Source organism: Tenrec ecaudatus, chromosome 1, assembly GCF_050624435.1.
Source record: "Tenrec ecaudatus isolate mTenEca1 chromosome 1, mTenEca1.hap1, whole genome shotgun sequence".
In the NCBI taxonomy this organism is placed as follows: domain Eukaryota; kingdom Metazoa; phylum Chordata; class Mammalia; order Afrosoricida; family Tenrecidae; genus Tenrec; species Tenrec ecaudatus.
The window spans coordinates 223,246,189-223,261,556 of record NC_134530.1 but is presented as its reverse complement, the minus strand read 5'-3'; the positions used below and the strand labels follow the sequence as shown (position 1 = coordinate 223,261,556).

Here is a 15,368-nt window from a genome sequence, read left to right as displayed (position 1 = left end):
CAGTTTAAGTTGTTTCCACCTTTGGGTTATCATGGGTCATGCTGAATGAACCTCAGTGGACAAGCTGTTTTTTTGAAGTGCAGAGTACAGCCCAGGGCTGGGGAGGGGAGCCTCAGGCTGCTGCTACAGTGCCCACCAACTGCGGGGTTGGGTGGAGGGCACCCCAAGGCAGCCTTTCCCTCTTCAGACATGGGGAAGGTGGCTTCTCGACAGCACTGCCACCTGCATCCAGAAAAGCCGATGCCTGGCAGAGAAGAAAGACCTGCCAAGGGGAGGGTGGGGGCTCTGAGGAGACTGGGGGAGGTGGAGGTGGTGCCCAGTTCTCTCTGGTGGGTCTGGCGATGTGGGACACCAGATTTCCAGAGGCCAGGCCTGGACCCCGGAGGTAGATCTGCTGCCCCGTGTATGGCTTCCAGGTGTCAGCTGATGGCCGTGGGGTCTGGACTTGTTGAGCTCACGTTCAGCTGAACTCTGAGCGCTGCTCCTTAGGTTTCTGAGTAGTCCAGAAAGGCCACTAGGTCATGCGCCTGTATCATTGGCTAAGCCCCTGGTGGCCAGGAGCAAAGATTTGGATCAGGTACTCTGCAGTTTGAGCTCCTGGCTGGGGGCGTGTGGGGAGGTGGTGGAGTGAGGTGGATGCTGAGCTTGATGCTGGATCTCTGGTGAGATATGGAGCTCAAGTGGACTTGTAGGTCAGGTTCCTTCCCTTGCACCTCTCTTGGATCAGTACTGTACCCAGACTTACAGAGCTGGACTGTGGAACACACCAATGTTTCCTTCCCAGAAGAGAGCCCTGATCCACCTGCTCAAGGTCAAGGTGGTGGTCCTGGTTGTGGTGTAGCTGTGATGAAGTGGTGCATTTGAGGGGTCACCACCTCAGCCCCTTCCCCAGGCATGCTCAGGAGGTGGGGCTGTGACCTGGTGGGCAGGAAGGCCAACCTTCCCATATCCCTGGAGAACTATGGGAACACTGACAGTGGCAGCACTGATGTGCATGGGCAGGAAGGGCAGTTTAGGCAGGGCCAGAAGAGGGGCATTAAGTAGCTAGTTTTTAAGGGCTTGAATGAGAGATCTGGGCCCTGGGTCTTATGTCATTCTGGACACAGGTGACCAGACCGTGAGCAAGAGTCTGACCATCTGCCCCACATGGGCACTCGTGTGTCCTTTGGGTGCCTCTGTTTGTCTTCAGTGATTTCACTTCCCAAGATATGGGGAGCTCCGGTAGGCACCCCCTTCTACCAGACACATTCTAGACACAATCAGAAAAACGCTCTCCACCCCACTGGGGTGAGGTGCTGATTGAATAAACTGGGAGGATGAAGGATTGACCTGGTGTGGGGGGCAGTGGGGGGCTCACTGCAGCCCTTCCAGTCTCTAGGGGAGGGACAAGGTGGTATAGAGAGAGCACAGACCTTGGTGCCTGTCTTAGTTGGTGAGGCCCACTGCAACCAAGTACCATGAAGCAGGTGTCTTCAAGAAGAATGCGTGTTGGCACGCAGTTCTGGGGACTCGAAGTCCCCGTTGAGGGAACGTGCTGACCATGTTGATTCCTCCTGGGCTCAGAGAGGAACTGCACCAGGCCTCTGGATTTCTAATGGCTCCTGTCCATGCTCAGTGCTCTTGGCGCGCACCCCAACCGCTCCCCTCTCCTGACAGGAGTGAGTGGCACCACACCCCAGGCCTTGTTCTTGGTCTTTCTCTGCAGCACCACTGTCTACAGGGACTCGATCTGAAGTTCCCGCCACGTACCTGTCACTTTGCAGTACTGTGGTGGCTTGTGTGCTAGGAGGCCAGAAGCCACGTCCCCAGTATATGAAATGCCAGCAGACCCACCCGAAGTGAGGAGCTATCAGTGAAGCTCCCAGACTAAGAACAGAGGAAGAAGGAGGACTCGTCTGCCCGCCTCCGAGGAAGCAGCGGCTGACACCCTTATGCACAGCTTCGAAACACGGTCAGACACCGGGAGCAGAACCTGACAGAGCGCGTGCCGGAGGGTGGGCCGGGTGGAGCAGTAGGCACGCGAAATATGACTGAGGAGGGGCTGCCTCTCAGAGCAGGGTGGACTGTGGCGATACAAATGGGCAGAGCCTATGGGAGTGGAGCCTTCGGGATCGCCATTTGCTGACAGAGCCCAACTCAAGGTGAGAAGAAACAGCTAAAACCAGACCAGGGGCCGACTGTGGAGCAGACCATCAACTGCTCAGATGCAAGTTCAGGTAATAGCTGAAGAAAATGGAAACAAAGCCATGAGAGCCGAAATATGAACTTGAGTCTCCCCACCTGACTTTCGAGGGCGCTGCATCGTCAGATTTGATGACTGAACACTAAGGACAGAAGACTGGATGAGCTGCGGGAAGACATCAGGACCATCGCTCAGGAAGAGAGCTGGAAAGATGGATGAGGTCCAGGCGGGCGTCATAAGGGACTCCGAAACGCGCTTAGCTGCAGAGGAGCGAAAGCAAATGGAAGGACCGAGGATAGAAAATGTCAAAGGGCAGCTCAAAAAGACAAAGTGAAACATGATAATGAACCGTGCAAAGACCTAGCTAGCGTTACAAAGCGAAGAGGATGTACACACTCAGCACACCTTAAACGGAAAGAACTCAAGAAAAAATTCAAGCCTCAGGTTGCAATATTGAATGGTTCGACGGGCAAATTATTGATGGGGGCAGGAAGCATCGAGAGACGGCGGAAGGCATCCACAGAGCGCCTGTACCACACGAACAGCGTACGAACGAGAACCAATGGTGCCGAAGGAAGAGATCCAAGCTGCACGGAGAGCAGTCACCAAAACCAAGGCTCAGAAACTGCGCCGAGGACTACAGTGTGCCGGAGCCAAGCCGTGGATTCACAAGGGCCCCTGCACGTGAAAGGTGGGCACGGAATAAGGAAGACCGAAGAAGAATCGGTGCGATTGAATTGTGGTGCTGGCAAAGAACATCGACGAGCCGTGGACCGCTGGCAGGACAAACAAACCTGTCTTGGGAGAAATTTGGGCAGCATGCTCCTTAGGGTAGAGGATGGTGAGCTTTTGTGTTACCCTGGACACGTCAAGAGACCAGTCCCTGGAGAAGGACAACAGGTGTGGGAAGGTAGAGGGACATGGGAAAGGGAGGGTCCTCAACAAGGCAGCTTGACTCAGTGGCTACCACAGGGAGCGCCCGCGGGAACAATTGTGAGGATGCTGCAGGAGGGCATTTTTCACTCTTTTATGGGTATTAGGGCCCTTAGGGTTCTGATGGGTTTGAATGGACTCCATGGCACCTGTGTTAGGCCAGACGGACTAGAGCAGCGGTTCTCAACCTGTGGGTTGCAACCCCTTTGGGGGTCGAACGACCCTTTCACAGGGGTTGCCCGATTCGTAACAGTCTCAAAATGACAGTGATGAAGTAGCAACAAAAATAAATTTATGGCCGGAGGGTCACCACAACATGAGGACCTGTATGAAAGGGTTGCGGTGTTAGGAAGGTTGAGAAGCACTGGGCTAGAGAATCAAATCCAGTGACACTCATGTATGTATAAGAAAAAGCTTTCTTTCAAGAAGTAATTATATACCAAGAAAACATCCCAGCCCAGTCCAAGTCAAGTTCATAGATCAATACTAGTCCACAAAGCCCTTTTCAGACTCATGCAGCCACAGAGCCTCAGCAATCAGGAAGATGGAGTCGGGGAATGGGGTCGGCTCCCAGGATCCTTCCTATAAAATACCACACTCCCCAGCAGAAAGCAGCAGGCTGTGGCCTATTTGACTCTACCCCTACACACTTATTCATCTTCAAGCTGACAGACCATTATCGAACTGCCTCAGACCACCCCTTGTCAACAACTGTATACAAGTCTACAGCCAGGCACAATCTTCAAACGAAGACAATGGTCAAATCACATTTTCACTTACCAGGACACAATCCATGTAGAACTGAAACACACCAGTCCCATTTCAACCTTATCTTTTATGAGGGAACAAAACAAAAATTGTCTATGCCTAGCAATTGCAGCTAGGTGAACATCTATACTTCAATTCTATAAACCTTATCAATGTCTTTCCTTGTCCATTAAAGTTTGTAAGCCTTTATCTACCCCCATTTTGAGTTTCCCATTTCTATCAACCCAGTGCTCTGAGGAGCCAAGCATGCTCATTGATGTGAACAATCTTCATTTTGGTCGGAACCTTGTGAGTCTGCAACCATAAGTAAAATCAAATCAGACCAGGCCATCCCTCTAGTCAGCAGGCAATATGCACCAAGTCACAGGCTCAAACATCCTATCTTCATCTGGTTGGGTGCTGGTCAACTCAGCATGGACACCTCACTTAGCCTCACCAGGGTGCCCATTGGCTGCCTTGCTTCTTGACTACAGGCCCCTTTGTAAGGAAAACCTTAACAGGAAATTTTAACCTTTGGAAAAGAAGCCCAATGCGCTGCCACACCCCATGCACCTCCTCATTCCCAGAGCGTACCTACCATCCCCGCTTCCTCCTTTACTAAGGACCATATCTGCGCTAGCAATCCCTGCCTAGCTTTCTGTGACCTTGCTCCTGCCGATACATGATAAAAGCACTGCCCACCCGACATTCAGGGCCCAGATCTTATGGAAGGCTAGTTCCTCTGGGCCGGCGGCTAATACATTTTCCTTCTTTCAAGTTCTCCAAGAGTGTCGCCTGGTCATTCCCGAGCCATGATTTTGCTGTTACACCTTCACAAATCCAACAACCCTGGCCCCCTTGGGCTAGGGTCTGCACAACTCTTTAAACTTCAGACTGGCCAATCCGCTCTCATCTCTCCTCCGAGTCCCTGTGAACCAGCCCCACAAGTGTAAATGGCTAGACTCAATGTCTATTGTTGCGCTTACCCCACTTCCACTCAACAAGTGGATCCAGGTGGTCACCTGGCAAGCATTTCAGGCTACCCACAGGCTCCCTTTAATGTTCAGCCCTAGAGGGGAAGTTCATGGTTATAGGCTTTTCCAGTTTAGGAGCAAACCACCTGCTCACCATTTAAAAAGCCAAAGTAGCCTTCCTTTCCCTTCAGTCTCCCAATAGCTCTAGTGGCAGCTCTTTTCAGATATGAATGTTTTGAGAACTCAAGGCACGGGGTGGGGCTTACCTTTTGTAAGCTCTCTCTGCAAGCAATTCCTTCTCCCCGTAGCAGATCCAATTTAATACCCGAAGGCAGTGAGCTCACCAACTCGCTCAAATCAAACTTCTCAATCATTTCTAACACATTGTATACCAAGAATAGTAGGTATAAGAAATCTGTATAATCCCAGCATAGCCTCATCCTAAACACAATTCATAAACAATCCTTTTTTCTCTAAGCCATGCAGTCATACACAATATGGCCTCAGGCCCCTGGCATCATCAAAGGAGGGCCAGGCCTCCAGTCAGCCACTTTGACTAAGCAACATGGCTTTTGCCTCAGAAACACTCAAGATACTTTTTGTGCCCTGACCTGCGATAGAGCACCCATGACCCTCATCTGCACCATTTCAGGTAGGGATAATCAGACAGCTTCTAAGAACTCAAACCTTCACTTCCCATGCACTTTCCAGAACCCAACCAGGTAGACCATGTGACCCTTTCTAACCTCCAACTATCCAAAGAAAATTCCAAATTCCATCCAACTGCCGAGGGCAGAGGTGAGACAAGCCTCCGCTCCATTTTCATGATTTATTTCTCCAGCAGCATGCTTCTCGGGCAACGTCATGTTGGACCACATTGACCAGAGACATAAACCCAGTGACATATGTATAAGAATGAGCTTTCTATTAAGAAGTAACGATATGAAGGGGTGCCCCCAAACTCCTGGATTTTGTTTCAAAGCTTTGTATTTAATTTTTTTTTAACAAAACAACCTTATCACCTTCAAAGTACTCTCCATTACACTTAATATGTGTGTCAGATCTGCAATTCCAGTCTAGGAAACATTTTTCAAACTCATCTGTTTGGATGGCTGACAGCACTTCCCTAATATTTTTTCTTCATCTCTTCTAAGTCATCAAAATCACTGTTCTTTCATGTCCCTCTGCATTCGCAGAAACAAAAAGAAGTTGCACAGAGTGAGGTCAGGTGAGTAAGGTGCAAGGGAACATATGCTGTTTTGTTGCCAAAAACTGGCGCATTGAGATGGTGTCATGGTGGCAAAACCAGTCTCCCATCTGCCACAAATCAGGTCTTTTTGGTGGCACACTGTTATGCGATCTTTCCAAAACCTCTAAATAGGAACCTAGAGTAACAGTCTGACCGGGTGGAATGTACTGTGTTGCTCTGGGTAGACTAGAGATACAAATCCAGAGAGACTCCTATGTGTTTAAGAAAGAGCTTTATATAAAAGAGCAATTATATATTGAAAAATGTCCCAGTCCAGATCAAGTCCATAAGACTGTTATTAGCCCATATGTCCGAAAATAGTCCATAAATTCCTCTTTAGACTCACGCAGCCATGCACTGATGCTGAATGCAGGAAGAAAACAGGCCAGTGGGTGGAAAGTCTTATGGATTGGTAGTGAAAGCATCTCAGTGCAGGCATGGGTCTCCGTGTGGCTCCTCCAGCTCCTGGACTCTGGCTCCATCAGCACAGCTCCATGTGACTTGACAGCAGGAAGATGAAGCAGAGGGTGTATGTCCTGCCTCCAGGGAGGAAGACGGAGTTCCCAGAATCCTCAGGCCATGCCCGAACAGAGGCCTCATTGGCTATGACCTGTTTGACAGGCTAGACTCCACCCCTTCACTTGTTGACAGGCGATTATGTAACCGCCACACACCCCAAATACACTACAAGTAGATATTTTCATCCATTCAGGAAATAGATGGGCATCCAGAAAGAGGTTTGTCATCAATGGACATTTCACCTTCTTTGAAACAGGAAAACCACTAGTACACTTGAGTGTTTCCCATAGCGCTGTCCTTGTAAGCTGTGTTCAACATCACAACAGTTTTTGCAGCATCTTTCCTGAGCAGGAAACAAAATTGTGCCCTGCATGCTGTTCTCTTAAATCGGCCATCACAAAAAATGAGGTTTGAACAAAACTGCTTTTATGAAAAAATTCACTGTGACCAGAGAGAACCTAAGGCAGTTGCTCAATGCCCGCCTAGTGGGGAAAATGGGTACTATGGAAGCTCCGCCCAGCACAACATTTTTCCTTTATCTGAGGTGGGGAGGGGTGGGCCTACCGCCTCAAATGCAGTGTTTTGGTTTGTTTTTTTAAAACATTTTATTGGGGGCTCTTACAGCTCTTGTAACAATTCATACATCAATTGTGTCACACGCATTTGTACATGTTGTCATCTTTATTTGTAGACATTTATTTTCTCTCTTTTAAAAGTATTTAGTTAAGATAATTTTATTAGGGGCACATACAACTCTTATCACAATCCATACATCCATCAATTGTGTAAAGCACAAGTACATTCATTGCCGTCATCATTCTCAAAACATTTGCTCTCCACTTAAGCCCCTGGCATCAGCTCATTTCCCCCCTCCCTCCCCGCTTCCCCTTCCCTCATACACCCTTGATAATTTATAAATTATCAGTTTTTCATATCTTGCATTGTCCGACGTCTCCCTTCACCCACTTTTCTGTTGTCTATTCCCCAGGGAGGAGGTCACATGTAGATCCTTGTAATTGGTTCCCCCTTTCCAAACCACCCTCCCTCCACTTTCCCGGTATCGCCACTCTCAGCACTGGTCCTGAAGGGATCATCTGTCCTGGATTCCCTGTGTTTCCAGTTCCTATCTGTACCAGTGTACATCCTCTGGTCTAGCTAGATTTGTGAGGTAGAATTGGGATCATGATAGTGGGGGGAGGGGGAGCGGAAGCATTTACGAACTGGAGGAAAGTTGTATATTTCATCATTGCTATGCTGCACCCTGACTGACTCATCTCTTCCCAGCGACCCTTCCATAAGGAGATACATGCAGTGTTTCATCCAATCACAGATACTGTGAATTATGTGTTCTCCTATGAAGAACGAAGACGGAAAAGTAGGCTCCCAATGCAATAATGCACGATTTTCAAATATAAAATGTATTTTTAGTTCTGAGATTGTGAAGTGTGGGATAAAAGAATGCACACTGGGTGGATGAGATGCAGGTTTTTAGGCTAGACCTCTTCCTTGAGCTCCAAGCTTGTGCGGCCACGTGGATTTCTCATGGGCTTCTTAAACGTAATTTTGGATGGCAGTTTGGTGACGTTTAAATATGTGAAGGAGGGCAGTGTCCAACGTCTCAGTAAATTACTGCATTTGTTCCAATGGGGTTAAGGCAGGTCCCAGTGGTCTCCAAGAAGTCTTATGAGTATCCAATAAAATAATTTAGGGGAAAGTGGTTTGTCAATAATAAGCAATCGCTAATACTTATCGGCCACTTACAGTTCTAAGTGCTTTGTATGTTTCAACTCATTTCATCCTCACAGCAGTCCTGTAAATGCTATTATCACTTTCATTCTGTACATACGAAAGCCGATGCGAAGACGATGGAATACTGAATACTGCCCAAGGAGTGGAGTTAGTAAGGGACAGGGAGGGGTTACTGGCACTCATTCAGGCGGGGAACCTAGCTCGAGTCCTACTTCCTGCGGCGAGCCTTGTTATCGTAGCGTAGAAAATCCCGTCTGTTACGTACCTCCTCTAAATCGATTATATAACACCGGCCCCCTTCGTCAGTTATCATGAACTCGTTTCTAATGGTGTATCTTACGACAGCCCTGTCTGTAGAGAGACGTCCGGGGACTCAGCCCGCCTCTCATCCCATTCCAACACGGTGTTCTGGTCAACCCTGGTCCGCGGCATGCTCCTGGAGGAAAGCCCCGCACGGCGTATACGCTGCGTTTCGAAGGGATCCGTGGTACCTATTTTAAGACGTGGAATGGTTTTCCCGAGCCCGAAACGAGAGATACAGCCACCAGTCCCCATTAAGAGCCGAGCGCTGGGCGTTCTTCCTCCGGTGGCCGCACGGGCCCGGAACCTTTGGGCAGCGGCGGCGGCGGCGGCCCGCCGGGCCCGGTTCCCGAGCGCGCCCACGAGCGCGCAGGGCGGTCCAACGAAATGCCTGCAGCTCCGGGCTTGTGTGCACCACATCCTCGCACTTTTCAAAGGACTCGCCGACTTTTCAAAAAGGTCTTCCTAATCATACCAGTGTCTCTCTTCAACACGATCGTAATTAAATACTTTTAAGTCAGTTTCTTCTCTTCCTTTCGTTAGGCAGATTCTTAGATAGCCCCGCTGAAACGAGTCGAGAAGGCGGGGAAAAGAAAGCGGAAGTCACGGGCCTTCTAAGCCCAAAAGTCTCCGGAGCTTGCGCCGGATTTTTCGCCCGACCCGCCCGCCCCCCGCCCCCTACTTAGACGCAAGCTGGGACGCGGGCGGGGGAGAAGGCGTTGCTGCCGGAGCTGAGATCAGGCGGCCCGAGTCCGCAGGGATGAACCTCGAGTTGCTGGGTGAGGAAGCCCATGCCTGCTTGTTAGAGAACCCCACGATCCCAGAAGGGAAGGCGGGAGGAGGCACAGGCTCCATCCATCCTTAGGGGAGCAGCCGCTGATCGGAAGCAGCAGCATCAGCAGCATCAGGGGGAAGCCCAGCTCTTGCCTGAGCAGCGTGCATTGCCTTTCCGGAGGAGGCCACTTGGAGATCAATCGTGGAGCGATGTAGACTTTGTGTGACTAAGTTGTGATTGCAAGTATGTCAGGTGCTGAAGTGGCCCATAGCAAGCAGCACCGGAGTTGTTGGAAAACGCATCCAAGGAAGGGAGACTTAGGCTGAGGCTTTGAAGACTTGCTAGCGCGTTAGGTGCTTGGACGGACTCAGTTGTTTTGTAGACCGTGAATGTCTGTGGAAGGGTATTAGACGTCTAGTAGAACCGGCACATTAAGCCGATAAGAAAAGGCTCAGAAGGGACTTAAAAGTACTGAGCAAGTTAACATGGCATCGCTGGAATCCAGCTATCTTAACTTCCTCTTTAACCACTTTAAGTACCGTGGCGTGAAGTCCGGGGCAGTTACTACTTGCCTTGAGTCATCCGCTATTATTTTCCCCCTCGAGCCCCATAAACTACGCATTTGAAAGCTAGATCAGAAAACTGTTTAGCATGATAGTAGCGGGACGTCTGAGAAAGTTTTGAAGAACCTCCAAGCGATTTGCTGTCTTCAATGGTGACGTTTGCCCTTAAAAAAGGAAGAAAGCAAACAAACAGTGGAGTCCACAACGTTTTAGAATTAACTTTATGATGATGGTAGTAGTGATGGTGGTGAGGTAGAAAGTCAAGTGTAAAATGATGGGAGCTAGTTTTGATGCTAACAGTGTGTAAGGGCTGTGGGAAAGAGCTTTGCATCCTGAGTGTCGGACACTTAGAATTGTGGGTCTGGGGTTCAGGAGGCCCATATGAAATCTTCTTACAGGTGGGCTAATGGAAGCTTTCTGAGTAGAAGACATAGCCAAGGGATAAAGTGAACGGGCAGAAGAAAAAATTGCTTAGTACCCAATTTTTGTTAATTAACTATGTAGGGAGTGAGAGGAGGAATAATCATCAGATATATGTAAAGTAGTTACAAATTAGCTGACAGTAATAATCCTTAATATGAGCTAGGCATGGATTCAAGTACTTTTCCACTATTTGTCAACAGAGATGTAGAGGAGGATACTGTTTGGTGTAGAAATGATAGAAGTGCATGATGGAACGGTAAAACCTGAGAAAGGGCCACACTATTTTTCCCTTAGCTTGAGGCTCCTCAGTAGCTTTGATGGAAGGCGGACTTCACTGGATTTAGTAAGATATGAGGGTTGAAATGAGGCAAATGACTGACACACATAAAAGTTATAGTTGAAGGAAAGGTGACAGGCAAATACCTGGAAAGAGATAGCAAGATGTGTTTTCTTCCCGAAAAAAAAAAATTATGGTTTAGGCCAGAACAGTGGAGTTTCCAATTTGGCAGTTGATACAGATTGTTCTGTGACTTTGGATGCAGTTTCTGTTAACACCTGGAGTTCCTTGTTTCTGTTTCCCCCTGTTTTCTTACCCCTTGCTGCCTTATTTGTTCCATGTTGTTCTGAGGAGACTGCCCTTTATAGGCCTTTGATATGACTTACACACGATCTCTGGGAGTGGCTTCAGTTCCAAGTTAGAAAGGTGTTTAAGGGCCACTGTCTCAGGAGTTCCACCAGCCTCTATCAGATCAGCAAGTCTGGGCATTTTTATAAATTTGAATTTTGTTCTCCTTTTTCTCTCACTTTATCTAGTACCTTCTATTGTGATTCTTATTCAGAGCTGTCAGTGGTTGTAGGTAGGCACCATCTAGTTCTGGTGGTCTCAGGTTAGTAGAGGTTCATGTGGTTCAGAATCCAAAGGTTCCAAAGGTCCAGTCACAACTTACTTTTGAGATTGGTCCTAGCTCTGAAGTCCATGATCTCAGTCCTGGGAGGTATTTGGTTGTGACTAAGAGGTTTTCCTGACTGTGGGCCTGGTGTGCTCTTTTGTATACATGTGCATGGGTGTGTGTGTGTGTGTGTGCAAATTTGTCTGTAGGAAAATGCTGCTGTATGTGCAAGTGGATGGCCCCCGTATGCCCTCCCATCCCTGCTTGTTTGCCTGTGGGTCTACTTGTGTGTACATTGTTTATGATTGGTGTTGCTGTTAAGCAGTAGTATTTAGTTATTGCTTTTCACTCGTGTTTCCTTTTCAGTCTTGCTTGGTTATGTTGTGCTGGCCTCCCACATATTGAGTAGTTTCACCCTTCACCAAAGTTAGCACATGTCTGCCCTCTGGTTAGTGCTTCCCCCTCCTAAACAGTCCTCATCCCTGCTATCAAATAATGCTGCTTTCTTCACCGTTTATAATAGTGGTGTCACACAACATGTGCCCTTCTGTGATTGGCTTATTTTGCTCCTATGCATAGCACCCTCCGGGTTCATCCATGTTCCGAGGGTCTTTACTTGATTCATTGCTACTCTTTAGCATTGCATTGCGTTGTATTGCATGATAACTTTGTACCACACTGATCCCCTGAGAGACACTTTGGTGGTTACCAGCAGTCTGTCACTGTGAACAAGGCGGCTTCTAGAACAGTGTACCTGAGTGTCCATCCAGAGCTGCCTGTGACCATGGAGGAGGCTGGCCCCACGTAGCAAGTGAATGCAGTGCTTCTGCTGGCAGCAGGAAGCAGATAGCGCAGGACAATACGGCCTATCTAGTTCGCTTCCCAGAAGCCTCCTGGAGACTCTTTGAAGGAGGGTATGCCCTGAGCCCTTGCTGCTACGCCTACTGCCTTGTTGATACACAAAAATAGTCAGATTTTATTATTGAAAATATGAAATGCTGAATATTGACATGGTTGATAAGTGAGAAGTTATCTATAGATCACTTTGGATAGTATCAACATTTGGACAATATTAAGTGTTCCTTTCCATGAGTACATTTGTTATTGTTAGGTGCGATCAGTTTGCCTCCGACCCATACCAACCCTATGTACAACTGAAAGGGACACCGCCCCGTCCTGCGCCTTCCTCTCAGTGGTGGTGTTTGAGCCCTTTACAGCTCCTGCTTTCCTCCGTCTTGCGGAGGGTCTTCCTCTCTTTCACTGCCTCTCCACTCCAAGCACGATGGTTTTTTCCAGGGACTGGTCTCTCCTGAAACATGTGAAATAAAGTCTCAGCCATCCTTGTTTCTATGGAGCACCTGGCCGTACTTCTTTCAAGACAGATCGGTTGTTCTTTTGGCAGTCCGTGGTGCTGTCAGTGTTCTTGCCCAGCACCATCATTCACGTACACTGATTCTTTTTCAGTGTTCCTATTTAGTGTCCCACTTTCACATGCATATGAGATGATGGAAACTACCGGAGATGACACACCGTAGTCTTTAAAGTAACCTCCTTGCTTTTCAATACTTAAGATTTACCCAATGCAATACCTGATGTACTAAGAGATTTTATCAGAAAAAGGCATTAGGTTTCCTTTTTGTTCCCAATATACTTGTATGTTCATATTGCAGTTACAGTCTTTGAAACCCACTGTAAGTCAGCATTGTTTATGACGAGAGAGAGATTCATGAAGGGTGTGGGTGTATAATTTTCTTGTTTAATGATGTATTTGCCTAGTTTGGGTAGCAGAGCTATACTGGCTTTGTATGAATTTGGGAGTAATTCCCTCTAGAATAATTTGAGTAGGATTAGGGTTAACTCTTCTCTGAATGTTTGGTAGCATTCTCTGGGGAAACCATCTGGGCCAGGGCTTTTAGGTTGGTGGGATCAAAATGTTTTATCTTAATCATCAAGAGATCATTAGTTTCTTCTTTAGTTGGGGATCTGCTCAGATTTTCTACCTCAGTTTGTGTTTAGGCAAGTAGGATGCTTTTAGACGTGTGTCCCAAGTTTCCAAATTTGTGGAAGTAGTTGTTCATAAATGCTCTATTGTAGTCCTTTTTGTCTCAGTTCTGCTGTAATGTTGCCTCCTCATTTGTTACTTTGTTACTGGAGTCTCCACATTCCTTTTAGGAGAGTGAAAGTTAGGAAGGCATATTTAGCAGGGTTAAACGGTTCAGAAGAAGACCGGGTTCAAAAGATTTAAATCATTTGTGAAAACGATTCTGAGTTTTAAAGCGAGGAAGTTAATGATTGCTATAAGAAGGAACAGAAGTGATGTGATTATGGGAACAAATGAAAAGACATCTACTGATTTTACTTCAGTGACCACAGAATGCACTGGGGATACAAAGTTAAATCAGAGTTTTAAAGATACACTTCACCACAACAAATAGAACGCTATTTTGTATCACAGTTCATGCATGTATACACATGCTGCTATTGTTTCTTGACATTCTACTTGCTCTTGGACTTACCTGCCCTCATATATGAGGAGGCTTCAAAAAGTTGATGAGAAAACTCCATTATCTTTTCATTCCATCTCCCCTCAGACTTTCTGAAGAGTATTTTCTACCCAGTGAAACAAGGTGCAGCTCGTACATTGTTTCTTTATGGTTTGAATGTTAACAGTTTGAAATAAGGCCCAGGCTTTGCCCTGGGTGTATGAGACAGACACAAAACAAGTAGCTTTTATAATGCAGAAGTGGAATAAAAGAACATAATGGGAATCCAGATCTTGGAGAGCTAGGACAGTTAGATTTTGTGTGTGGGTGTGGTGGAGTTGGCAGAATTTGGGGATGACTTTAGTTGGGGTTACAAGTTGGGCTTGCAAGGTCAGCAATTCAAAACCACCAGCTAGCGACCCTCTGCTCCTTGGAAGAAATAAGGGGCTTTCTACTCCCGCAAAGAGTTACAGTCTCAAGAAACTCATAGAGGTGGATCTCCCCTGTCTTGCTAGGTTGCTGTGATTTGGCATCAGCTGGCTGGCAGTGAGTTTACAGAGGAAATGCCATTCACCGGAGACCTTCAAGTTGCAGTTGACTTTTTGCAGAGGGACAAGTTCTAGAGGGGGAAGGTCATTTCCGGCAGAGAGAACAACATGAGCAGAAGCTTTGGCATGAATGTGTGTGGCCATTAAGTTTGCATTTGGTCCTTCGGGTGGAATGTGCAAAGTTCTGTCCTAGCGGCTGATAGGAAAAATTAGGGATTTAGTCTGTTTAGAAGGACAATTTTTCAGCAAGTGAGTAACACGATGTGATTGGAGCCTTAGAAAATTAACTCTGGCACCTTCCAGAAGGATTGATGGTGAGGAAGCAAGAACAGGGCCAGGAAAATGTGATTGGGGTTGAACTGCAAGCAGCATTCCGCTCCAGCAGTGGTGTTCTCAACCTTCCTGCAGGGCGGCTGGTGGGTCCAAACTGCTGAGCTTGTTAACAGCTGAGTGGTTAACTACAATGCCATCAGGTCTCCTGACCTATTAAGGGGTAAATAACAAACCCACTACCATGAAGTTGATTCTGATTCAGAATGACCCTCTACAGGGTTCGTGAGACCTGAAATCTTTATGGAAGCAGACAGCCTCATTTTTCTCTCACAAAGTGGCTAGAGGGTTTGAACTGCCAACCTTGCAGATAGTAGCAGCCCTGTGCCTAACCCACAGCACTATCAGGGCTCCTTTGCCTATTAGAGGAGGCAAAATGAGGGCTGTTTCTGGCGATGGCTGTTACAGCAGGGTGAGATTGGTTAGCAAGTTTAAAATACTAGGACCATTGGGCAAACTCTGCTGAAGCTCACCATGATCACATCTTTATGGAGGTGAATGTGAAGGTGGCCAGAGAATACACCTGACTGCAGGTCACAGGAGTGTTAGGAACTAGGCTCGAGGGACCTGGGAAGCTAAACAGCCTGGAGGAAGAGTTCTAATAGAAGAGAAGGCAGGAACCTGAAGAAACTGGGGAGTAAAATTGAACACTGCCTAAACTCAGATTTGAAAAATATCTGTAGACAACAAGGGCACTTAGCAA

General features: G+C 47.5%; 1 protein-coding gene across 3 annotated transcripts in view; it reads left to right on the top strand.

The window, feature by feature from the left end:
• The first annotated feature begins 9,251 nt into the window (after positions 1-9,251).
• The window catches only part of RBBP5 (RB binding protein 5, histone lysine methyltransferase complex subunit), a 47,462-nt gene continuing 41,345 nt past the window's right edge, over positions 9,252-15,368 (top strand). For 2 of the 3 annotated variants that reach the window (XM_075529315.1, XM_075529304.1), the window contains exon 1: positions 9,252-9,432. In XM_075529315.1, coding sequence (XP_075385430.1) covers positions 9,414-9,432 — 19 coding nt within the window. In that variant the 5' untranslated portion in view covers positions 9,252-9,413. The remainder of the gene's footprint in view (positions 9,433-15,368) is intronic. The other variant, XM_075529311.1, reaches the window with a different exon arrangement.